Source organism: Momordica charantia (assembly GCF_013281855.1).
Source record: "Momordica charantia cultivar OHB3-1 chromosome 10 unlocalized genomic scaffold, Mcharantia_2.0 BLBB01000010.1, whole genome shotgun sequence".
Taxonomy (NCBI): domain Eukaryota; kingdom Viridiplantae; phylum Streptophyta; class Magnoliopsida; order Cucurbitales; family Cucurbitaceae; genus Momordica; species Momordica charantia.
Window position 1 is genome coordinate 1709394 of NW_028275158.1, and position 26039 is coordinate 1735432.

General features: G+C 35.5%; 2 protein-coding genes across 5 annotated transcripts; both read right to left on the reverse strand.

The window, feature by feature from the left end:
* Positions 1-1123: 1123 nt before the first annotated feature.
* Positions 1124-4027, reverse strand: LOC111011743 (F-box protein At5g51380). 2 transcript variants are annotated; one of them, XM_088117303.1, is made up of 3 exons: positions 2483-4027; positions 1485-1840; positions 1124-1397 (listed from the first exon to the last, which is right to left on the reverse strand). In XM_088117303.1, exons 1-2 carry the CDS (start codon positions 3733-3735, stop codon positions 1519-1521), a joined length of 1575 nt encoding a protein of 524 aa, XP_087973429.1. In that variant the 5' UTR covers positions 3736-4027; the 3' UTR covers positions 1124-1397; positions 1485-1518. The 2 variants fall into 2 exon arrangements, with proteins under 2 accessions (XP_087973429.1, XP_022141321.1); XM_022285629.2 differs by having other exon boundaries at positions 1124-1840; positions 2483-4026.
* Positions 4028-6517: 2490 nt separating this feature from the next.
* Positions 6518-24419, reverse strand: LOC111011590 (structural maintenance of chromosomes protein 6B). Of its 3 annotated transcripts, none has more exons than XM_022285426.2 (28): positions 24073-24419; positions 23709-23814; positions 23081-23214; positions 22354-22409; positions 21791-21877; positions 21402-21722; positions 21062-21181; positions 20470-20604; positions 19830-19906; positions 19650-19725; positions 18690-18764; positions 18394-18498; positions 17331-17500; positions 17133-17235; positions 16873-16985; positions 16249-16453; positions 10331-10462; positions 10099-10213; positions 9884-9969; positions 9694-9789; positions 9454-9590; positions 9237-9339; positions 8261-8340; positions 8082-8160; positions 7880-7937; positions 7495-7592; positions 7266-7360; positions 6518-6922 (listed from the first exon to the last, which is right to left on the reverse strand). In XM_022285426.2, exons 1-28 carry the CDS (start codon positions 24209-24211, stop codon positions 6865-6867), a joined length of 3159 nt encoding a protein of 1052 aa, XP_022141118.2. In that variant the 5' UTR covers positions 24212-24419; the 3' UTR covers positions 6518-6864. The 3 variants fall into 3 exon arrangements, with proteins under 3 accessions (XP_022141118.2, XP_087974645.1, XP_087974644.1); XM_088118519.1 differs by lacking the exon at positions 24073-24419 and adding an exon at positions 22183-22280 and having other exon boundaries at positions 23081-23230; XM_088118518.1 differs by lacking the exon at positions 24073-24419 and having other exon boundaries at positions 22354-22503; positions 23081-23230.
* Between the last annotated feature and the right edge of the window lie 1620 nt (positions 24420-26039).

The window sequence follows — 26039 nt, forward strand, 5'->3', positions numbered from 1 at the left end:
AGCAGTTCAAACTTAAAACCAATCAATATTCAATACCATCAAAATTAAACTAACCCCACATTTGTTACTCCAACTGATCAAATCTACTTGAATTCGTTAGCTCGGTTTTTTTTTTTTTTCAATTTTAGATTCATTTAACATAAGTTATGAAAGAACAAAAATTAATAAATGGTTTTTTTTTTTTTTTGAGGAAATCTGTTTCTAAATTATGAAAAGTTAAAAAATAAGTGATGGGTATCCCGTATCCCATATCTCATTTTTAGTTAAAGAAAGATATGTTATTTTTTCAAAATGTAAAATTAATTACATATGTATTTGGAATAATAGTAAATTTCTTCATAATATGACCCTAAATCTATGCAAAATATGATTTATCAACAAGATTCGTACTTTTAAATTTATTTATTTCTCGGAGAATATGTATTACTGCTATGTCTCTTTTGTACGTGCACTGCCTTAACTTGCAATTAGTGAATCTAAAATGAGGGAGTGGAAGAAAATACAACAGAAATATAACTTTTAACTTGTCTAAGAATCATATTTATAAATTAACTTTTATTTTTCAAAACTAAAAATTGATTATTTATGCAAAAAAAATTTAACAACACCTTGGTTTTAAGTCATATATGGGACTGGATGGTAAAATTTCCTGATTTGCAAGATAGTTTGATTTTTAAATTCGACACTTAATCACACCGTCAGTCAAGCACGTCATCTTTAGCCTTTTGGAATAGGCGATGTATTAGACACATATAATGAGAAACACATATAATGAGAAAGGGCACCGGAGCTCCTTTCATAATAATGTTGTATGACGACAGAGAGAATAAGATGGTCTTGGAGTACGTTCAATGGTGGCATCACTTAACATTTTTTACTTCTCACAGGGAATGAACCAACATGTTTAAAGAGCAATAACCGCTGATCAAGAAAGAGCAAGGAGTCAAAGTCCTCTAAACCCACATATGGATCGATTCCCAAGCGGGTCGTAAAACAATGAAGAAATCGAATTGAACTCAAAAAAAAAAAAGCAAAAGAAAAAAAGACGAAAATAAATATTTACGAAAATTTCTGACCAAACTAGAGCATTCAAAAACTGGAGTAAGCCAAGCCACAGCACACATCACAGCAATGCCAGTAATTCTATTGAGCTTAATAATGGAGGAACTGATGATATTCCTTTACAATGTGTTCACTAGTATTAAGAATAGCAATAACAAATAGCAAATACTAAACCAAACTATGACCAGTACAGTTACAATCTACAGTATTTAAAGAGGGTAGACGACTAACTTGCTCGAGACATATCAGTATAAAATAGGAAAACGAGCCGATGCTGATGCCGAGGTTGATATTCTGCAGTAATATCCTTATTCCTTGGCATCTTCATCTTCCCTCTGTGCAAAATACAAGGATGAAAGTCTAGTTATACGCTGTCAACATCTAGTTAACGAGCTTGATGAACAAGAAGACGATTACAGTACAATGTCGTCGGAGCAATTTCGTTTCGAGGATTCCTCATGTTTGTCGTGTAATTGCGTGATCATGAACACCGGGCAGAACTTTTATGTCCCACGTTTTTTTGAAAAACCTGCCACCCTTCTTTCCCATGTGGGTGCCGATGAGACTTGAAGGGAGAAGAGATTTGGTATCTGGCCTCCATTTCAAATCCTTGAGAATGGAGAACAGGGAAGAGAGAGCAGGAGAAATTCTGCTCTCTTTTATGTTCTTACACGATACGACTCGAAGACTTTGAAGCTCCTTCCATTGAAGAATTACAGACTCCAAACCTTCTGTTGTTAGCAGTGAACATCCTTCTAGAGAAAGGAACCTCACCCTCCTGTGAGAAAAGCGACCACAAGTTAAACACAGAATTTCTTGCTAAACAAGTGCTAATCCAATAATTCTTCCAGAGTCATAAGGAAACGGTTAATTGAAACAGGATGAACAATTCTTAATTTTTCAAGTTTAAGGGGAATGTAGATATGCCGTATTGAGTCATAAGCAACTCGACTGACTGGGCACAGTCAAAGCCAGATTCCCGCCATAAATGATATAGATTCTCTATGTAATTCAAACCTCACTTAAATACCAGCATTTTCACCAATTTATTTGAAGCAATGGATCCCTAAGAACAATGATCAGCCTAGAACCTCACCATGGCTGTTAGAGGTTCTGCGTTAAATTCAGGAACCTAACCCAGCAAAACAACATGATTCTAGTACTAAAAGGCTTAAGACACATCCCAGTCACAGACCAAACGTCTATGCAGAAAAACTGTAACAACTTCTACGGCCTGCATCAAAGCATATCAGTTATAGATTATAGAACTTTTATGAGAGCACTCAAGGAGATGCCCCGCCTGTGTACTGCACTAAAATAATCTACAGGGAGTTAGAAATTTGAACAGTGAACTTCATTAAAAGCCACAGAATATTTGGTAAAGTTAAGTTATTATCAAATAAAAGGAGAGACTATTTACCAGCAATGACTTGCAAAGCTGAATATGTCATCCACCACTCCCCAGCAATCGCGGATGAAAATCTCTCTTGCAGCCCCACAAGTAACAAACAATGCTTTAGCACTCCTTTTATCTCGTAGTTGACAATTCTGCAAATGTAAATGCTCGAGAGCAGGACAGGGACTCAAATATTCGTCAGGTCCAGGATTTGGATCAATCCTCCTACACGACATGATCCTCAGAGTCTTCAAATTCTCACAATATGAAAGCCCAGCCAACCATCCATTGTCCATCCTATGATCACAGAGTGTCAGTTCCTCCAACATTTGGCAGCACTGCCCAATAGCCTTGATGCCATCAAAACTTCCCTCACAACCATTCAGCTCAAGCTTCACCAGTCGTTTACAACCTTGAGCCAAAATAGTTAACCCAATATCAGTAACCACTGAGCTATAAAGACCATCAACATTTCCAACTAGCTTCAGTATTTGCAAATTCTCACAAGCTGCAATTCCTCGCAGAAAATTATCGTTACACCTATGCAGTTCAAGTTCTTGTAAAGTTGCACATTCCTCAGCCACACTCAACAATCCCAACTCGCTCCCACCAATAAAAGCTAATTTCCGCAAATTTGGGCAGCCACTGGCCAGCGCCTTCAGCCCTCTATCAATTACCATATTGTCTAGGATATTTTCCTCACCCACACCCGGAATAGGCAAAAACCAAGAATCAATATGCATCGAAAGAACCCTATTACTCAACAGGATACTAGAATTTCTGGAAGACATCAAAGACCCAGAGACTAAATCCACTCGGTTAAGATTCGGAAACCTCAAAATCAACCTACCCGACAAAAGAAAATTCAAGTCCATGACTCTGAGAGACCGTACAAGGCGGCCCTGCAGGTTCAGCCACCGCTTGCAGACCAGGAAGTTGGAGTTCCGCTGAGAATCCGGGAGCTTGGAGAGGATCTTGAGAAGAAGCTCGTCGGAGAGAAGCATCGTACGGTCGAGTTTGCAGAATTTAGTGATGAGGGATTTGGTTTTGGAGCTGGGAGTAGAACGAGAGTCCTTACACAAGGATTGGAGTTGCATCGCGACTATAACATTTTCAAGAGACTTGGTGTTCTTGAGCCAGACATCAGACCAGCGGGGCGCCCTCTTCTTCACCGGCGAGCTAGGGTTCGTTTGCGGACTGGGAACAGAGCCAGAAATGGAGCTTCGTCTCTCGGCTTCAAACAGCACCGCTTGAGCTCCATGATGCGCGTAACCCATGGCAGAATCAAGATGAATCTCTACCAATCACCGCCACGTCTCGGATTTCCAAATTACTCAAGATTTAGTCCTCCACTGCGGCACTGATTCACCAATCAGAATCTACAGATTTCAGTTCCTCCATTGACATTCTCTTCTCTGTAAACAGTAGATTTCTGGCTTCTGGACAGCCCCCTCTTCTCTGCTCTGCACTTCTTCGCTAAAAATTTTGAATCGCTCTCTGTGTCTCTTCTGTGGCTAACGGGCAAAGGGAGAGGTGGGTCCTCAACAAAATGAAATCTTTTTGAAAATTTTCATAATCATTTAAAAGTTTTCTTCTTTTTGTTCTCATTTCCCATTTTAGGATTTTTTTTTCCCTCTTTTCTTCTCTATATCCATATTAGGATTTGATGAGTGCTCGGAAATATGTTCCCATTTCTCACCTTTGAAGTATAAATTCTCTTACCATTTTAATAATTCTGAATGGTTGGATTACTTTATAATATTTATAGTTTAGTGGTAAATACAAAACAGACCGGCATTATTTTTAAATGTATACCTATTCGTTATGGACCGAATAATATATGTATAGCTTAGTTCATAAGATACATATTATCCTTCCAAAAACCATAGTTCAATTTTCCCTCTTATAATTATTGAACTAAAATAAAATAAAGGTTTCGAAAATAAATATTATATAACTCGGATCTTACAGTTATATGCTATAGTGCTATATAGACTTAATTTATGACCTAAATATCCTCTAAATAATTATCGTCAAATATAAAAAGTGAGTGAGAGAGAGGTTTTGAATTTAGTGGATTAAGTAGGAAGTTTTATTTAAAGAAATAGCGGAAGAAAGCATGTGTAACCCCAAAGAGTGGACAAATAGAAATACCTACATGAAATTAGGGTTCATGATTGGGAGTATTTTAGTGTGTGTGTTTTTTTTTTTTGGGAAATAGGCACATTAAATACTTTCTCGTACATTTTATTTTTTATATTTATACATATACTTTCTAGACTAAAAAATTTTATTCCAACAGCAACTCAAGTTCATTTTTGTACTCAATAAATATATATATATATATATATTAGAAACTTCATATATTAAACATGAAAATCTATGATGTCCTTTAAAAATATTTTTCAAAATAAACAATGAAAAGCAAAGTAAAATCAATTTCGATATTAAAAAAAAAAGGAAGGACTTGAAGTTTAAAGATTTTAAAAACTTATACCTATGGAAAAAATTAGTGAGTTTTTAATATTAAAATCACTAATTTATTGGATAGGGTATGAGTTTCTAGTACTGCAGAACCACACAATCCCATCAAAATGGTACAATTTGGGCCCACACTCTCATTCATGATAAGGTAATTTTATGGGTTATTATGTATATATTAATACTAGATCCAGATCCAATTATATGGTAGCTTTTTTTACCTAAATGGTAGGGTTGATAATGAAGAATAATATTTTAGAAAAAAAAAAAAAAGAAAAGAAAAATTGTAGTTTAATGTGTCAGAAAATGACTTCTGCAGATACAAGTTTCATTTTGCCTCGTATTTTGGAGCCACGTCACACATAACCGTTAATTAGCCGTTAAATCCAAACATTTTTTTCACCCATTTGCGACTTTTTTCTTTTCTTCGTTCTTGTTCTTGGGGACTCGGAATTTAAATCTTCGGATCACATCAAACACAATTGAGAGAGAAATGGAAGAGTGGAATAAGCTCTAGATATTTTCATCGATAGTTTTTTTTTTTTTTTTTGAAGCACATCGATAGTGTTATAACTTATGTTGCGACGTTGATAAAAAGATAAATTAATATTTTCAATACATCTTAAATATATCAAAAAAATGTCAAAATATCAAGGAAATCATCCTTTTTAATCTCGTAACAAATCAAAACAAATAAGATTTAAGCACCATTCTTTGGTTCTATCATAAATCGTTGTTCTTGTAAAAAATTAATATCAATTACTGACAAACCAACACTTAAATAATATTCAAATCAAAATATCCCTCAATTTAACATTAAAAAAAAAGGAAGAATCCAAAGTCCTATTTTTAAGTTATAGATGGTTCAATAATCACGTTCAAGCCAAACAAAGAAATAAACAAATAAAAAAAGGTGCAAGTTTGTTTGTTTGGTCAAAGAAAAGATAAAGGAAACTTTGAAGCCAGATCAAAATCAAAATTAAAAATGCTAAATTTTGGAAAGTCCAGAAAATGTATAATATTGAACAAATGAGTAATGGTAGAAAGTTCAGAATATGTATAATAATGAACAAGTGAGTAATTCGGGAAGACCAATTTTGTCTTTAACTATAATTAAATATTTGACAAATGCAAAAAAGTAAACTTTTTTTTTTAAATAATAGACATATTTAAATTGAATCAAAGCCGAAATAGTATTTCTAACCTAAATTATTATTTTTTTAAAATGAATATGGGTAAAAACTAATAAACAAATGAAGGAAGGTCGGACATGAGACCCGAGGCCAATATGGGTAATTTTATATTGTTATATAAAATTAATAATATTACCCATATTTTGTAATCTACAAGAAAAAATAATAAATGTCAAACCGAGCATAGATCAAGTGGTTAAGACATCTATCTCTGACTAAAAAATCATGAGTTCAAATCCCACCGTACTCGGAAAAAAAAAAGAAAAAATAATAAATAATAATAAACCCTCTCACTAACTCTGCTATCGAGGCATTTAAAAATCCAATTGAAAATATACAATAAAAATATACAACCAAATATTCCGACAATGCTGAAACTCTCCTATTTTACTAACAAGAGACGGATTTTTCATTGATAAATGAAAAAGAATAACCATTGTTAAAAGATACTGGGCTCCCGTACATCAAACATATATAAGAAAGCATTACTTTTCCTTTCACCTCTAAATTTCCCATTTCTATTTCTTACAGATATCAACGGCTCTAATTTAAATCTTTTCCCCTTTTCTACAGTTTCATGATTCTAAGTAACTTTCAGAAGCAATACATACAAGTTGGCTGAAATTTCCAGAAGGGTGAATAAGTTAAAAAGATGGTGCAGGATGGGTAACATACAAAGATGGTTGAACCTTGAACGGCATTGAGCTCACAAAAATACATACGGAAGGAAGATCATGATCGAGGAGCTGCCATTTGCTGCTTCTTGATTCGTCCTCCTTGTTTTACCATGCTGTAGTTAAAGCACCAAACCGTAAAATGGATCAATACTTTAGGTATAGTAAATTTAACACTTTATTCAACCTATGGACAGAAAAGAAAAGCTATGAACTTGGTATTTTGTTTTATAATTGGGAGTCGGAGTTTTGCCTGGACGTAGGAGACATCAAAGACTTTTAGTATTAAGTTTATTGGAAGGTTCGAACTTAAGACTTCTAAGCCAGTATGCCCAAGAAACCCCAAATCCTTACCAACCAGGCTGCCCAAGGGGAAGCTATGAACTTGGTATTGTGAACAAAGATTAAAACTATATATATACCAAGTGAAACTCAACGATTAAACATCTCAGTAATTACCCGATTTCATGAGGGGTAATAAATATCCATTGGGAGCCTTGTGCCAATGCAAAATCCACGAGAGTGTCTAAGCTGATCTTTCGACTTACTGCATCCTGCTTATAGGGAAGCTTGTGAAAAGACTAACTCTTTTGCTTTACAAATATAAATCTTACACAACATTCTCTGTGGCTATCCATATCAGAAATATAATTAGAATACAAAAGCCAAAAATGAGACAGTAGCTCACCATAAACACATCAAACTCATCCATTGCGCGAAATGGGGCTTCTGTCATTTCATGTAACGCTAAAGTAAAGCATAGAGTTGAGAATGACCGTTCTCCACCTAACATTGTACAATTCCATTAGTTCATTACTATCGTTCTTCAGTGCATTTGCTTTATAATACATCGATCAATAGACATTTGAGAAAATATTTCACATAGAACAACGTTGAGGGAGGCAAATAAAAAGGTTGAGGCATAAACCATTACAAGTATTAAGTATTAACAATCAGCATGTAATGAATTGACAATCAGTAGGAAAAGCATTTAGAAACTACAAGTTAAGACGTTAAAAAAAGAAAAACCAAGCCATAGAGGAAATTATGCTGTCAATTATAGCAGAAGAAACCTGAAAGTCCACGGGTATCACGAACAGAACTGCTGGATGCATCTTGGGGCATCTTCACCTGTTGAGGAAATGCATAATATTCAAGAACATAAATCAATATGAGGTTTCTAAAAAGGGAAAAAAAGGAAAAAGAAAATCCAGTTAAACAGGTACTGGTGGCAAAGATATTATTTCAATACATGAACTCATTAAGTGGGCTTACCTCAATTGAGAGGGTCTTTTCCTCGTAATTAACTTTTATATGTCCACTGATCCCTTTTTTCCTTAAATGACCATTAAACCTGAAAAAATGTTTCATAGTCAAGTAAAATCTAACATAGCTCTAAAAGGCAAAAGAATACAAACTGAAAAAATCTCTGAGAAGACAAAAGAAATTCATACTGCCAAGTCAATTGGCGCTTCAAAAGATTAGCATTCCTTTCAAACTTTCTGCGCCGCAGCTCTAGAGCTTTCTGGCAAGCCTGTAATTCAATTTGCGAGTACGTTAGAAATATGAATGCTTTCTTGGAGGGTATGTAGTGCATCTATAGATGAATGCCGTTTCATCCTGTCTTAAACAGCACATGATGCAGTTTGGCACTCCGCTATTAAGTATTAACTACTAATGCTACTAGTTCCATTTTCTGAAATCCTTCTATTTAAATCAAAAAAGTTTCCTGGAAAAAGTTCACATTGAAATGCAAAAAGATTTATGCTACCTGTAGACCTACTATAAGCCTCATTTTAACCGTCAGCTGAGAAAGGTGACTAGAACTACAAATGAAATCTTTATGATGGTCTTAATAGGACGGACCCTTTTTATAATGGAAGTTTACAATTACAACCACATGACCTACAGAACGTAAAGCAATCAATGACAAAGAAAAACTTCAACTATTCAATTGAAAGCTAATGCGTTTAGTTGTAAGATAACATGCCTAAATGCCCCTATACAAGTTGACCCTTGGTAACTAGATACTCGTATTTGTTTAAAAACAGATTAAATATCAATATCATTGGTTTCAGATGCCTAAGAAAAATGTTAATGAGAAATGTCACTTGGATTCCACTCTCTCCCCATTCCAGTAAACTTATGAGGGAGAGAATCCTCACACTCGCATGAAATTAAGGTCTTCAGAACTCCATCATCAAAAAGCTGAAGCTGAATGCAAGAATATCAAAGTTTATGCAGTTACCAATCCATTAAAACAGAGTGGGTGTCTGGGATGCAAACGCATTTAATTCTAAGTTTTGGAACTAATCGACAATGAAGAGAAGATTGCAAGACTTCTAGAATCCCAAAACTTAACATTCTTATGTAGAATTATAACATCCATGAAGAGTCATATGAGCGGAAAAGCTCAACTGTACCACTCACATTCAACTTCTCTCTAAAAGTTCTGTAAGTCTGTTGTTTTCTTATGATTGTACGTTCCTTTTTCTCATACATCATTCTCAGGTCTTCCAGAGATTCAGAACATCTGGGAAAGATTAAAAAGTTAGCATATTTCAATCACGATTGAGGCTTCGCATTATACCAAATTTAAAATTATTAATAATTAATAATTAATAATTAAAGAAATTAATGTCAACACCGCCGGGTCTCATTGTTAAGTCTCTGATTTAGCCTCGTTAAATGTGCACTGAGTTGTTCAGGTGTGCTCCCATCCCAATCACCTAAAGCCTCAATTTCACTCTCAGGACATATTATTGAAGCCTTACTGTAACTCTCCTGCAATTGAGATGCCATCATGTCATTGGCATGAACAAAAATTTGTGCATGCTATTCTATAGACTAATAGACTGTATACATTGTAGTAAATGATCATAATTACCTTACGGTGGCGCTCAAGCTCCTCATATTGTCTCTCTGCTTCTTTGATATCAGAAAGGACCTTGTTAGCCATAATACCTTCATAATGATCCTTTTCCTGTGACATTTATAATTCTTAAAACATTAATAAACTGATAAGGAGCAGCAAAAAATTTCAGTGAACTATTCACAGGGCAGGAATAAAGAGGAACCTTTTCTGAAGAATGCAGATCTCGTTCAATCTGCAACATCTCTCTCTCAGCTTCTTCAAATGCATCAACTTCTCCTTTTGCCGACTCTATTTTATTTTATTTTTATTTTTTGGGGGGTGGGGGGGAGTGGGAAGAGTGATCAGTAAATGTGAAAAAAAAAAAAAAAGAAACTCATAAAGAATCTGAATGCTAAAAATAAAATCAATGCTCCGTACCACACAGATTCTCAAATGATACTTTAAGATCTTTTGTCTTTGCTTCCGCTTCTTTCTTTCTAACTCTCAACTTTTCCAGTAGCATCTCATTCTCTTGTATCTCCTCTTGGATTTTCTGGTAATCATTTCCATAAAGACAAACACTATTAAATACATTCCTTAGACAGGAGTGACCATAAATTTGCTTGCACATATATTAATAAAACACAAATATCACAATAAACAATCTTACAGAAATTTCTTGATGAAGCTCATCAACATTTGATGAAGGTAATGAATTAGTTTCAGCAACTTGCGACTTCCGTAAATCTTGCAGCTCCAAATTTTTGGACATTAAAAAGTGTTCCGCACTCCGACACTTCCTCTTTAAAAATATAATAATAATAATAACAAAGAATCAGATGATGACATGAAAAAAATGAAATATAGAATTTGAATTCGTGTCACTAATAGAATGGTGCAGAAATTAGAAAACTTGGTAACTATTTGTGGTGTGGTTTGGGTTTGGCTCGGTTCCTATCAGATACTTTCCCTGTCTTCCATCATGGTGATTTTAGCAAAGGTCCTGCAATTGTTTGAAATCTTTTGAATCCTGATGATAACATTCATAACCTGATTGTCTCAAAAAAAGCTTCTGATTCAAAATTGTAATGAGAATTGCAAAGTAGTCCTCAATCCAGATCACAAGCTCTCAATGAGAGAGTCTCTCTCTGGATAAGAAACGACGATATATCAAACAGATTAACTTTCGTTTCTCTCAGCATTCCTAATCTTACTACAATCAACTTCTCCCTCAAATCTATCATAAATGAATTTTCCCTCAAAAACTTGTGCACCAAAAAACATCTCCTGATAAGCACCATGACGATGACTAACAAAAACAGATGAGACTAAAATCCCCAGCATGGATTCGAACTCAGCTAGAGAGGCATCTATTGAACAATCTTAATCTTACTACGACCAACTTTTCTTCAAAATCTATTGTAAATAACCTCAATAAAATTTTAGCCCTAGAGAATTTCTCCAACCGCAAAACACCATGAAGGCAACTAACAAAAAATGATGGGGCTGGACTCAACCAAAAAGCATTTCCCTCAATAACACTTGAGCGCTTAAAATGTATCCCTCTGCAGAACACCAAGGCCATTACTTTATGTATATTTGTATCTGGAATCTGTGAGCTAAATTTAGGGCATAAAGTCTTCTCAACTTGAAAGTCGTAGTCTAAAAAAGGCTAATTTATTGAAAATTTACCAAAATATAAAAGGGTTCAAGTAACTTATTCAATTAGGAATAATTATTTCAAGAAAAGTCTACAGACATCGAACCAAGATATTCAAAGTACTGATAAATTGTAATTCAAGAACAAAAGTTCTTAATTAGAAATTAAACTTCGACAAAATGGATGCAAGAAGATAAGAGGATGAAGCATCTCAAAAGAAAAGAAAGATAATTTCATTACGGTGATGAAATGTCTAGTAAAGGGCAATTACAAGAAAAAATATTGTCTAGGTATAGCAAGGAACTACTTTCCAATGTTATCGATGAGAATTTCTCATAGACAAGATCCCAATCCACCATTGTCTTGAAATCCATTTTTACTTTTAATTATTGAATGTTATGAAGGACCTACTACCAAGAAGGATCTCCACTTCCATTTTCTACCAAAAGTTTGTTTCCTCAGTGGTGTAAACCAATGGGAATAGAATTTGAGATACAAAAGTCTACCTAACTAGGGAACAAGGAGATCTTTAAATAGTAGTCCAGCTAACTAACTCTAACTACCTAACTTAGAAAATACTCAACGGCTATAAGGCTTTTAACGGTCATAAATAGACAAGCCTTTATAAGCTACATCAAATTCCCCCTCTCTTAAAAAAAAACTCATCCTCGAGTGCTTATTTAGCTAAATCAAACTCATCAGCTGCCTTATACTCATACATATCCACAACATTGAAGACTAGGTGAATCCTTGGATCATCCGGGAGATTGACCCGTTCAGCTTTGTCACCATACTGTTGAAGAACTTCAAAGGGGCCAATCTTTTTATTATGTAGCTTGTGATAGGTTCCTTTAAGGAATCTGGATTTTTTGAGGTAGACCATAACAAGATCGCCTGGGCGAAATTGTTTGTCTCGCCTATAAGCATCTGCTGCTTTTTTGTAGGAACTTGTAGCTTGAAGTAAATTCTCAGTCACCTCCTGATGTAGTTCCACGATCCTCTCGGCCATATGCTCAGCTTCCTTGTTAAAATCCACAGCAGATGGAAGATTAGTAAGATCTACCGTCAGTCTAGGGAGCCTTGTATACACAATGTCAAAAGGGGACTTCCCTGTGGACTGGTTCTTCATATGATTATAAGCAAATTTCGCTTGTGCAAGCGTAAGATCCCATTGCTTTGGTCGGTTGCCACCTAGACAGCGTATTAGGTTACCCAATGTTCGATTAGTGACCTCAGTTTGTCCGTCGGTTTGTGGATGGCTAGTGGTGCTAAACTTCAAACCTGTATCAAACTTTTTCCGCAACATTTTCCAGAAATGACTTAATTTTACATCTCTATCCGAAACTATTGTTCGAGGGACGCCATGTAATCTTACAATTGCGCGAAAAAACAAGTTAGCTATGTAGATAGCATCCGAAGTCTTTTTACATGGCAAGAAATGAGACATTTTACTAAAGCGGTCTACCACAACTAATACGGAATCATGGCCTCTTTGATTTTTTGGTAGACCAAGTATAAAGTCCATTGAAAGGTCTTCCCAAATAGATTTAGGAATTGGTAAGGGGGAGTATAAACCGAGGAATTTCTTGATTTAACGATGTTTTCCTAAGAATGCTATTTTGGATGTCATAAAAATGAACACTTAGCCAAGTTTATATATAGCTGGTTCCGTTCTAGAGTTTGGAAAAGGGCATAGAGGTGCTGTAAGTGGTCATATTCGGACTTACTATATACAAGTATATCATCAAAGTAAACAACAATAAAATTATTAAGGAAAGGATGTAAAACCTGGTTCATTAGTCGCATGAATGTACTTGGTGTGTTGGATAAGCCGAATGGCATAACTAGCCATTCAAAAAGTCCCTCATTGGTTTTAAATGTCGTCTTCCACTCGTCTCCGGGTCGGATTCTGATTTGATGATATCCGCTCTTAAGATCAACCTTGGAAAATACCTGAGCCTCACTAAGTTGATCTAACAGATCAGATAATCGAGGGATGGGAAAACGGTATTTTATCGTAATCTTGTTAATAGTACGGCTGTCCACACACATCCTCCAAGAACCATCCTTATTAGGGGCCAATAAAATGGGAACAGCGCAAGGACTAAGGTTTGGTTGAATATGCCCCTTACGAAGGAGATCCTGAATTTGGTCATGTAAGATTTGGTTCTCCTTCGGACTCATACAATAGTGAGGCAGATGTGGGAGAAAGGCCCCTGGAATAAGGTCAATGCAATGCTGGATATCTCGTACAGGTGGTAGACCCGAAGGATCTTTGGTAAGGGATGAAAATTCAAATAGTAATTGTTGGACCTCTGGGTGGGCTGTAGGTCCCTTATTAACCAACACCACCACTAGTGGATCATCTCGTTGCAAGAAAGTTTTTCCACTAATAAGTGTAAACAATTGTGTAGTTGAAGTAGAGGGGTCCTTTCGTAGTTTAGAATCCTAGGAGGATGGTAAAAGTACAATCTTCCTACCCATCCAATGAAATTCATATGTGTTTTCTCGTTCCCTATGTATAGCCTGTAGATCAAATTGCCACAGACGTCCAAGAAAGATATGACAAGCATCCATGTCTAAGACGTCACAAACAATTTGATCTCTGTAGTGGTTTCCAATGCTTAAAGGCACAGTACATACTGAATTTATTGGTGTTTCGCCACCTTTTCGAATCCAAGAAACCTTATATGGTTGAGGATGGGTATTTAGTTTAAGATTGAGGGCGAAAACAAGCTTTTGTGACACCATGTTTTCTCTACTGCCACTGTCAATTATTATGTTACAGATTTTGCCATTGACAGTGCAGCGTGTACGGAACAGAGCATGGCGTTGAGTAGGAGATTCTACTTTAGGTGCTAAAAGAATTCTTTGAACTACACAATTAACTACATCATCTTAGTCGGGTTCTATATAGGTAGTTTCTTCTTCCACGGGAAGATCAAGATCAAGACCTTCATTGGTTAAATCATCTTCATCCACCATAGCCAAAGTACGACGCTGGGTACACTCATTGGACAGATGTCCTTGTTGACCACAACGGAAACGCTTTCCCAAATTTGGGCAGGCATATGTGGTAGGACCTTTCCACACTTTTGGTACACCAAGCTAACCAGGAATAGTGGCCTTAGGTGTACTGTCTACTGATTTTAGGCCAGAAGAAAGCGGAGTACCTATAGTGTTAGAGGAAGAAGAAGGTTCGAAAGGAGAGAGTTTAGTACCCGATGCCTTGTCCCATGCCGGGCAACGTTGAGTCGTTCGAACACGCTTTCGTTCAATTTTCTCTTCTACCTTGGTTGCGATGGAAATGGCCTCAGTCAATAGTCCAATTGGTTGAGTATCCATCTGATCTTGGATGTCATCACGTAACCCATCCAAGAAACGAGCAATCTTGTAATCTTCGGACTCCGATAGATTTGTGCGAGCCCCCAAACGATGGAACTCCTCGACGTAGTCAGCAATGGATTTAGTTCCTTGGTGGCAACGTTGGTATTGTTGATAAAGGAGCTGCTCAAAGTTGGCAGGTAAAAAACGCTCACGCATCAATCGAAGCATACGAGGCCAGCTCCGGATGAGGCGTTTTCCCAAGCGCCTCCGGTTGACTTCAAGATGATCCCACCACGCCGAAGCACCGGACTGAAGTTTAAATGCTACTAGCCTGACCTTTTTGTCTTCCGGTGTGTTGGTGTAATCAAAGAAGTTCTCAACGTCCTTGACCCAATCCAAGAACGCCTCAACTCCCAACTTCCCATTGAAGGTAGGGAGATCTATCTTCATCTTATAATCGGTTTGCACCCCTCCCCTGTTGTGAACATCAAATCTGTCAGCATGGTGATTTCCCCGGACGAAGAGATCTTCTTCTTCATACGAGTCCGAATCTTGATTTCGCAATTGGATTTCTTGAAGTCTTCGACCATGTCCATTCGGGTTTCGAATCAAAACAGGGGAACGCAAACGATTTCGTGGTTGGCGAACTCATTCTTGTTCGAGCTGTCTGCCGCGATTACCAAGGTCCTCCCGCAACCGTTCTTGCTCTATCGCAATATTCTCCATATGTTTTGAAAGGTTCTCCATCAGACCATGAATTGTCTGAACACTAGATCGAACCTCCCCTAACGAATCTTCTTACCAGCAACAAGCACTTCATAGCAGATTTTGGAGACAGAGGTTGAGAAGGAACCACCGCGGGTCCTTTGCCAGAAGTCGCTTGTTTCTTCCCGCCATCAGGTCCTAGTTTCGGGTAATTGCTCTGATACCAATTTGGTGTAAATCAATGGGAATAGAATTTGAGATACAAAAGTCTACCTAACTAGGGAACAAGGAGATCTTTAAATAGTAGTCCAGCTAACTAACTCTAACTACCTAACTTAGAAAATACTCAACGGCTATAAGGCTTTTAACGGTCATAAATAGACAAGCCTTTATAAGCTACATCACTCAGCCAAGGTTACCAACATCAAAGCGTCTTTTACAAATAGGATAAGTTACCAGAACCACCTCTCAACAAATAATGTGCACGCCTGCACTCTCATCTACCCCCGAAGAAAATCTTCCATCATCTTATCAGTGTAATGACTTGGATTGAAATTTTTAATTGATCTTCTTGTCAACAGGAGGAAGGTTGGCTATGTTTTAGTTATTCTTACAACTTATTTTTATCAATCAGTCAACCAAAGATAGCCGTTGTTGGCTAACTTTTTCCCTTTCATTGTGAATTTAAAGACTTGGATTCGAGACACACGTAATCAAGCAGCAATAGACGTAATCCACAATGTAGAAAGTCATTGCACTTTGGCTACTCCATCTCATAAACAAATCTCAGTGAGACCCCAACCTAACCGTAACCAAACAGGATAAACAAGGACCAACGTATAAACAACAATGATTATAAAGATAAATGTGTTATTGGTATTGGTAAACTTTAACACCTTTGCATTGCTTAGGTTCTCGTCAAGATCCCCGAGTTGTTCTTCTGCAGCTCTCTTCCTCTTCCTACATCGCTCGGTTTCTTCTTTTACATTCAATACATCTCTTTCAAGACTTTTGATGTGATCATCAAAAGAACTACATAGTCTGCCACTTCTAGGTCTCCTAGCTGGGGGAAGAATTGTCTGAACAGAACCACGAGAAAACCTATAAAGAAATGATGATAAGTTTTTCTGATAATTAATTACAAGGAAGCAGTCCTATTGGACTTTGGAATCAACCAATGAAAAAATACCATATATAACAAAATGAAGAATAATCCATTTCAGCCAAAAGAAGAAAGCAATTTATTATAGTCACAAGGTATAAGCATTCTTGCAAAACAGAGACAAAATAAGCTCAAGTCCACAAAGTTCCTGAAATCCAAATAAATTAGTTCTGGTAAGAACACATACGAATTATGAATGAACTTTGCACTCTTGTAAAATTATTATGCTTTATCTACTCCCAATCTGCTATGTTAGAATTCATGATTTTGTAAGCACACAGCCATTCTCAAATGCACTGCCGTAAGTGTTAATGATGGAAGAAGCAGGAAAAAAATAGGATTTAATATTTCAACTTACATTTTGTATCCATCTAATGTATAAACCTCCTTGAGGTTTGAGATCCGTTGGTCAAATGCGACTGATTTACCCACATCATAATCTTTAACGAGCACTTGCCTCTCAGCATCACCCTATAAAGCAAAAATCAAGGTCATTGAAGAAAACACGTCATTTGTCAATTAACAACATCCTGTTGGGGCGCAAAAAGGAGCAAGCAACAAAGACCGTAGTATAAAAAGAAAAATAATCAAAATAAAACACTGAAACATGAAAATTACCTTATCTACCAAAACATTGATGACAGTATGGTTTTCAGAGTGAACGACTGAAAGGGTTGTAGGGTGCTCTGTTTGAGGAAGCATGTGAGCTGGAATATTTAACCTACAAGGAAAAGTGAGAGCACAGGAAAAGATAAATTTAATGTTCAAACGAAGGATCATGAGGAAGCAGAGAAGAAAAAAATGTCATCCACCTACAATGGTCTTGAAAAGTCATAGATGATAATCGGGAGTTGCTTATAATTAGCTTCATTTGCACATCCTCTCAAAAGAAGAGAATCTCGATGATCAGTCACAATGAAAGCATTGAGCAACCTCCCGATGGCATTTTCAACAGCAGGAGCCCACATATCACCGTTAACCAAATTCTACAGAAAATAGTGTCAGAGACAAAGGACCTCAGTAACAAACCAATTTTGAACCACATATGGATTAGCAAAGAAGCTCGTCCATTTGATTATGACAATAAGAAATACAATATTTTAAATGAAGAAACTCAAATGTCAAGAAAAATGAAATCAAAATACATCAACTTGACAAGAATAGCCAATAGGACTTCATCTATCTATCTTTTAATGTTCATCCAAAGTTCCAAAGTTATTTGGCCAGCATCAATGATCGATCATACACAAGTGACAAGCCACATCACCAATAGACAGTAAATCAACTATTGACAATAATCCTGTGATACTATTTGACATAATTAAACTTGAAAACAATAAAAAGTAAAATAAAATAATAAAAAGTAAAATAAAATTGCCATTGTCCCAAGGAGATTCTCATGACCATAACAGAAATGGAAAGTTGACAAAAGAACAGTTACAGAGCAGCACCCTGTAGCTAGATGAAAAAATTATTACATAAGCCCATTATATATTATGATACCTCAAAAAAAATTTAAAAATTAAATGAAAACAGAAAGGAAAAGTTCAAGTGTAAAAATCCTTTTTCGTGGGTGGGGGCGGGGATGGGGCGGCCTCGAGATTCATAATTTGTCTTTAGGGAGAAGCCCCAACTCCCTCAAACAAGAAGACGTCTACAAGTACATTGTAAAGTTTTCAATGGATCCCTGGCTTCAATCCATCTCTTGAAACTGAAATTTCCCTCACAATTACAGTTATAAGATACCAAACCAGAAATCCTTCCTGGATGTCACCTAGAAAAACATTTCCTTAAAACCTTTCTTTCTTTAAGAGTAAATTAGCTAGGTGATGGTGTACGGAAAAAGTAGTTACCAAGAACTTTAATTTCTGTTACTGACCAGATGGGAACCAATTGGGCCAATGGGAGGTTTCTTGAATCTTTGATGTTGTCTCTCAATTGCACGTAATAATTGAATGACCCTATCACCTCCGAAAGCTGTGACCTGTCCAAAACATAAGTTATGCCTGTTATCATCATTGGAGGCAATAGGTCAAGTTGGAGAATATATGCTGCCTATACATGCAAGTATTTAATCTACATAAGCAAATAAAAATACGAGCATGCACACACTACGATTGAAAAAAATCCCCAGTTAGACAGGTATCTAAAATCATAACCCATTTAATTTCTCACCTTGTTTGTTTGATGTCGCCGAAGCTCTCGAATAGAGTGAGAAAATTCGTAATGCCTTTTCTCATAACCTTCAATCTGCAAAACCACCATCATTTAAAAGTACATATTTAACAAACGTAATAGAAAAATGATGCATCATGACTTAATGATGATATGTTTTGACACAGAGAGCACAGGAACAGCAGAGAAATGGAAATATCCATTGCTTCGTTTAGCATTTTTAAGAGGGTTATGTCCAAAAACACTAATACAAATAAATAGTGCATATACTTACTAGAAAACAAGATGCTAGAGTCAATAACAAATAGAATCAAAACCAAAGCGATAAAAACAATATAACAGTTTGAGGCAAAAGAAACAGGAGCTATGACAGATAAGATACCTATTGCAAAAAATTCATATGGCTAATACATAAAACTTTCAACAAACTGAGCTTGCTGTTATAAATGGCTATGAACCTTATAAAGCAATAATTTTCTATCCCACAGTCAAGTAGAGAAAAAATTTTGAAATATTTGGGACCTTTGGAAACAAGTTTAAAGATCTCAGCCTCTTGGTAAAGACGCCTCATTTTCAACTAGAATACCTACTCATTGATTGTATGATGTAAAAGAATATTTCCAATAAATAAATTCAGTTTGGAGAATCGTAAGTTTTAGCCTAATAATGCCATTAAGAAACAAGACCGATCAACATTTGCAAGTAAACAAGTTGTAAGAGTTTATAAGATCAATTAAGATTTGTGAAAGAACATTCTAGCATCCAATAAGTTCATCCTCATACATGTGTTCATAGAGGCAGTGACCCCTCATTATATAAAGAGTCACACAGTATCAATCACAAATACCTCGGGACAAAAACATGATAACCAAAGATAAGACTCTTTTGTATTCCACAATGGAACAAAAAATTGCGACGCAATATCCAGTAGGTTGCCATGGAAGGATTCTCGATCCTTACCTCTTCAGCAATCCTTTTTATTTCACTTCTCACACTTTGTAGGCTATCCAATAAGGCATTCTCCTCCTCCTTCAACCTGTAACGTGATTCAATAAGATACGGTGCAATCTATCCTCATGGACTCAAATTTTTATTTTTATTCTAAAAAAGGGGACCTATGAAACAAATAAAATAAATAACCTCATTACTGTTGATTTAGCAGCTTCAGACTCCAATTCGAGTTCCTTCAACTTTTCCTCAATTTCAGATTCTTCAGCCTACAGGTAATTAACAATTGTGGGGGGTTGAAATTGAAAAGGAAAGCAGTGAAAAGTTCAGAGATGTATAGTTATTTACATCACATAAGATAGAGAGTCATAATTCAATCTCAAAGATAATTTGACGTTAATGGTATAGATAAAGCCTTGACCATATCAAACAAGTTTAAAGTAACTGCATTAGGAGGCAACTCATTGCCAAATGAACAATGACATGGATATATGGATCCTTGTTTCAAGCGTATGAGAGCAGCAATGACTTGAAGATATAGCTAAGGTAGAAGCACATTTTTGGAAGGTGATAAGTGCAACTACCAATATAAACTGATTATATGTACATAAATACGCAGACACACACAGATACATATGTACAAATATAGCTGAGGCAGAAGAACATATTTGGAAGTTAAATACAAGCGGAAATACCAATATAAATTGTTGTATACACAAAAAAATGAATAAATACATAATATATAGAATCAATCAAGACAGCCTAGACACCCCTCTTTCTCTCTCTCCCTCTCTCTTCCATAAGTAATTATGAATCCAAGATAAAGGGAAACCTGTGTATTTTTCATGTGCTGCTCATGAATATCATGAACTTGTTGCTCAAGCAGCCTAGCACGCTTAACCATCTTTTGGATGTAGTTCATTTTGCGGCAATGCTCCTCTTCAAGTCCGTGATTCTCTCTTGTTGCCTAGAAATTTTGTTTGCATTAGATTACTTATTGGGAAACGTGAAAGAATAGAGATTACTCTGCCTGAAAATTCTATGCACTTAAATTTTGAAAAGAAAAAGGAATAAAACTAATGGCTATAAAACAGCGGAGAAAATAATGACTGATATTCATTATTTTATATCTGAACTGATAATCACAGTATTGTTCATATGTTCAATATCACAGGCTTCCAAGTTGTAGATTCTGTGAAATTTTTTTGAAAAATAAAATATGGTTTAACAGGGGTCCGATTACAAATAGATTCAGGGGCAAAAAATATTTTTTTTTTCTCAAATTGAAAGACAGTAGACACAGAAGAAACCCCAGGATAAGAATTCAACTTCAATATGCATAAAATGAGATCAAAATTTCAGCTAACTACTTTTACAAACTCCCATGTTTAGGAGTTGGAATTGAAATCTAACTGTCATTTTACCAAGGAAAGGGTTTCTTGCAATTCATCCTTCATTCTTCTCACTTCGGAAGTTTTCTCCATCATGCTTGCAATTTGAGCCTTCTTCTCGATATGACGTTCTCTTAACTTTTCCACCAGACCCTACAGCACCATTCAGAAGTTCAAAAGATTAAGTACCAACTGTCCCTGATATGAAAGAAAACAAATAGATAAATTCTAATGGATACGCTACAGCTCCAAGAGGAGAGATAACACAGGTTGAAATACTATATCAGAAAACTTTATAATATTAAGTTCAACACGAGTGTGTGCCAAGGGGATGCATAGCTTAACTAACATAGTTCATTACTAATTTACTCACCACTTGATGATCAATTTTTGCTCGACAAATAGGAACGCGATCTTTGAGCTTTCCTATTTTTGCACTATGCTCTTGAAGTTGTTTGTCTACATCATATACCCATGACCAAGCAAGCTTTTTCTTTAAATGTTGGACCTGTTGAGAGATTTCTTCTACATGCTCCATGTTTCTAATTTTTACTTGCAGCTCATTTAGTTCCTTCTCTACAGGTCGTATGGTAGACTCCAAGTCATCAACAAGCGCATTCGAAGATCTCAATTGATCAAAAATGTTTTTCAATAGATCATCAACTTGCTGAAGAAGAGTAGCCTTGAAAAAGAACTGAGCAATAGAGTATCATTAGAGCAACCATAACACTACCAGAATGTGAACAAAACAGCTTGCATTACCTTAAATTTGTCTTTGTCGTTCCCAGAATGCAGGAACTCTCTACTTTTGTCCTGACTCATTATTACACATGGATTCTCAACATCTATCTGCATAAGGTAAAGCAGATCTCTTCTGTCACTCTCGGAGATTGAATATGCATAACATTTATATCTCCTATGAGTTCTAGGCTACAAGGATGTACCGTATATAAATTGGTAACTAACAAAAGTCACTTAAGTATTGCAAAACCAGTTCGGAAGTATGCAGTAACTAAGTTCAAAAGAGTTCTTCAGCTTATTTAGAAGTTCAGGACACCCCAAGCAAGTCAATACAATTAAAGACTTGCAGACAGCACCAACTTGCAAAGCATCACGAAAAATGCTATGTTTTATTAATTAAATGCAAAACTTACATTTGGGTTCAAAAAGTGAAGACAGGGGTTGATGGGAAGAAGAAGAGTAAACATGCACATCCCTTGCCTTTGTTACATCTCACAAAATACTAGAGAACCTTGTGTGACCCAAATATAAAAAACGGTAAGTATAAAAGCCAACAGATTACAGCATACAAGGTAATGACTCACATTAAAATGTTCTACTAGCTCTCGAAGTTCATCCCTCCGACCTGCAACCTTTTTTCCTGTGAGATACCGTATAAAAAAAAGTGTAGCAGTCAATCCCATAAAATCATACAATGCTGCAGTTGTGCTTTGTATTACATGCTACATCCAACTCTGAAATATGATTCACAAGAATATTATTGAAAAATATAGTACTGAAATTTCTAGATAATTAGACATAAGACAATACCAAAGCCCAGTGCAAAAGTAAAACAGAATCATACCAGTAAACTGACAAGTAAAAATTAAAAATAACCAGTCGGGACTCAGGTGTGAGTCATGCGCCAAATATTGCAGAATGCAAAAAAAAAATTTATTTTTTATTATCATATAAACATTTCTAATCTTCAGAAAAATTTCATTTAAATACAGAAATGGTTGCCTTCAACCTCTTCTCCCTCGCTCTCTTTATAACCACTTTCTCACTGATAAACTCACTAACTTATCTAAAAAACTCAATAAATATGACTAATATACCCTTAAATAACAAAACCTGTCATAATTCTATTGCATTTTGGACAAAATGTATTTGCATTTAGATACATGGATCAGAATATTCCACATTTCCAACTTTATTCAGTTATTGATAAGTAGAGCTTGCGGGCAAAAGGATGAACTTACTAGTGGAAAGTAGGAAACAGTGACATATTTTTGACAAACAAAATATAAATAAAAAGATGATGTTTCTGACCTTGAGAGTCCTTCAAAACAATACCACTGGTGGATTCAGAAATCCTTCTCTCAATAATTATGACGTCACCATATATTCCATGCTTAAAAGCATCCTCCCCATTATTTTTCAATTCAACATGGATGACAGCATGACTGTTAAGATCCAATACTGTGTGCGATTTAGAAACTCAAAAAGGATATTATACATGTAATACAAATTGTGAGAACTTCTAGGTGAATGCTATAAAGGAAGAGCCCAGTCAAATTATTTTTTCAAAAATATTTTTATTGCCTTGGCAGCGACAATACCACACACTCTACAATATTAACTGAATGTCCATATTACATTACTGGTAATGCGTAATTTCAACAAGATGCAGCTTAACAAATAGTCCAGCCAGGGGACACGAGAAGAAAGTAAAAGGTTTTTCGGAGAAATGAGTTAAAACACGTGACCAGCTTATATAGGATATTAAAACCTAACGAATTTTTTGGCAACTAAATGTTATAGCAGGCGACGTCCATGAGATTAGTCGAAGTGCTTGTAAATTGCCCCCAACGCTTACAATTATTTTTTAAATATAAATAAAAAAACAAACAAATGGTTGAATTATCCACATGATAGAAAGCAACACAAATTAACAAACCTGCAACCAGTTTTAATAAAATCCTTCAACGTTGATGCCCTTTGGGTTCCTTTAGCTCGACAGCCGAATGCCACACATAAAGCAGTCAATATAGCACTCTTGCCACCTGTTGACATCAAACTTGCTGGCATGAAACTCATGGTGTAAATTGCAATAGCATTAGAAAATGGAAAAACCATAGCAATGGTTCAATCCAGATTATGGGCTAGTTTCTCTCTCTCTCTCTCTCTCTCTCTCTCTCTCTCTCTCTCTCTCTCTCTCTCTCAAGCAGGAGAACTCCTCCAGCTACAGATTCCTTCAAGTCCATTTCTTCACATAAATTCCGATGGAAAAAAACAGAAAACGAAGAGTGTAGTCGACTTACTTCCGTTCTGACCAGTAATGAAATTAACCCACTCGCCAAACTCAATATGCAAGTTGCTGTGACACATGAAGTTCTCCAGGCGGATACTCTTAACGATCCCCACTGCGCAGCGAGCAGGAAGAGCCCTGGAATCAGCCATGGTCAGGCCTTTAGGGGTTCCGCGAATCCTTGAGGAACGGAGAGGCAAAGGATCAGTGTATGCGGAGAAGAAGCATGAAAAGTTTGGAGTGAGAAGAAGCGGAAATGGGAGAGGCGTAATCGGACGGGAACGAAGTTTTGTGGCGGGAAGATGAAGCTCTGTGTTGTGTTCTTGTCTTTCCCTTTTGCTGTCCTTTCTGAAGAATGCGAGTGCGGGTGGCGCGCGGAATCCTTATAAATGAAAATAAAAAATAAAAAATAAAAAATAGAATCTCTTTTTTTACTTAAAATGCAGAATTAGTCAAGGCTTGAGTTTGAATTTTTCCATTTTAATTTCTTTTCATCGAACTAAACCCTAAAATTAACTTTAACGGATAAAATTGAGTTTTTTTTTTTTGAAACAGGGATAAAATTGAGTTAATATATCTTCAAATAAAAATTTAAACTAAGCTACTAAAAATTTCAACCAACCAAAAAAAAAAACTAACACACACCACATTATAGAAGGAATTTGAACATTAATTGAGTCACGTTCTATTGGAAATATTGTACCACTAATGGAAGTATTTATTTTACCACTTTGTTTAAGTTTATGATTGAATTTGATGAGATTGATTATTAATTTGTATTTTTTCAAAATAATAACAACACAATTAGACCCACAAATGTCTAAAAGTTCTAATATTTATAAATTTATCATAATAGAATCCAATTAATAAAACTCTATTTATATATTTTTATTTAATAAACCTAGACCCACCGAAGATAATTTATCATTTTAATTAAAAAATAATATTATAAGTCCTAAAGTCTAAACTTTAAACCTTAAAAAGATAATATACACTACAAAATTCAAAGAAGAATTGTTGAAAAATTAAGCCGGACTAAATGTATTGATTAGTTACTCATTATTTATTAAAATATTATTATTTAATCAAATATTTGTATTAAATGAAGTCTGAAATTACTCGTACCGTAAAATGGGCCCACATAGGAGCCTTCGATTATAGACCCGTTGGGCCAATAGCGAAACAGAACCGAGATGGGCCTGGCTCCGTAGGGCACCGTAACTACCGCTGCAACGGCTGTTTTCGGACAGGCTGGGGTACCTTAATGCCCGGCTTGATAATGTTTACATAATTTTTGGAAACAATTTGATATCTGTCAATAATAATAATGATGATGATGAATCCATTTTTTCTCAAAAAAAAAAATAAAAATTATAAAAAATAATTATGAATCCATCGCTTGCAATCACATTAGCAAGTTTAACATTTTTTTAGAAAATAAGTTTATCGTTTTAAATGTTGATATTATGAATTTTTAATATTTCATACATGAAACAAAGAAAACTACTAATAAAATGGTTGGTAGATGTTATGCATAAGATCTAAGATTAAAATTGTCAAAGTTTCCAACCAACAAGTTATGATTACGATTCTATGAAAATGGAGATTCAAACTCTCAACCTCATGGTTGAATACACGTGCCTTAATCTGCTCCAGTGGATAGTTTAATAGAAATCTAAAAAAAATATTTATGAAGAGGAGAGTCTCCAACGTAGCATAAAGTACTAATTAAAAAATCCCTTTCATGTGTGCTTCAAGAAAATTTTTTTCTTTCTCACAAAAATTGTATTTAATTTAGAAACAATTGAAAAAAAAAAACACGAAGAGAAGCAAATAAATATCACTCTAAAACAAATATATATATATATATATATATAGTACAACATGTGAGTTGGAGATTTAGATTCACGATCATTTGATCGGAGATAAGTGTCTTAACCAATCGAGTTATACTTAAGTTGTCAAAAATAAAAAATTATA

Excerpts from the sequence above, each read along its gene's own strand:
- LOC111011743 (XM_088117303.1), bottom strand. The coding sequence starts at position 3,735 with ATGGGTTACGCGCATCATGGAGCTCAAGCGGTGCTGTTTGAAGCCGAG. Across the intron at positions 1,841-2,482 it reads AGCTTTGCAAGTCATTGCTG|GAGGGTGAGGTTCCTTTCTC; the intron begins GTAAATAGTCTC and ends CTTTTCTCACAG.
- LOC111011590 (XM_022285426.2), bottom strand. The coding sequence starts at position 24,211 with ATGGCTGATTCCAGGGCTCTTCCTGCTCGCTGCGCAGTGGGGATCGTT. Across the intron at positions 16,454-16,872 it reads ACATTAGATGGATACAAAAT|GTTTTCTCGTGGTTCTGTTC; the intron begins GTAAGTTGAAAT and ends ATTTCTTTATAG. Across the intron at positions 10,214-10,330 it reads AGCTTCATCAAGAAATTTCT|AAAATCCAAGAGGAGATACA; the intron begins GTAAGATTGTTT and ends AATGATTACCAG.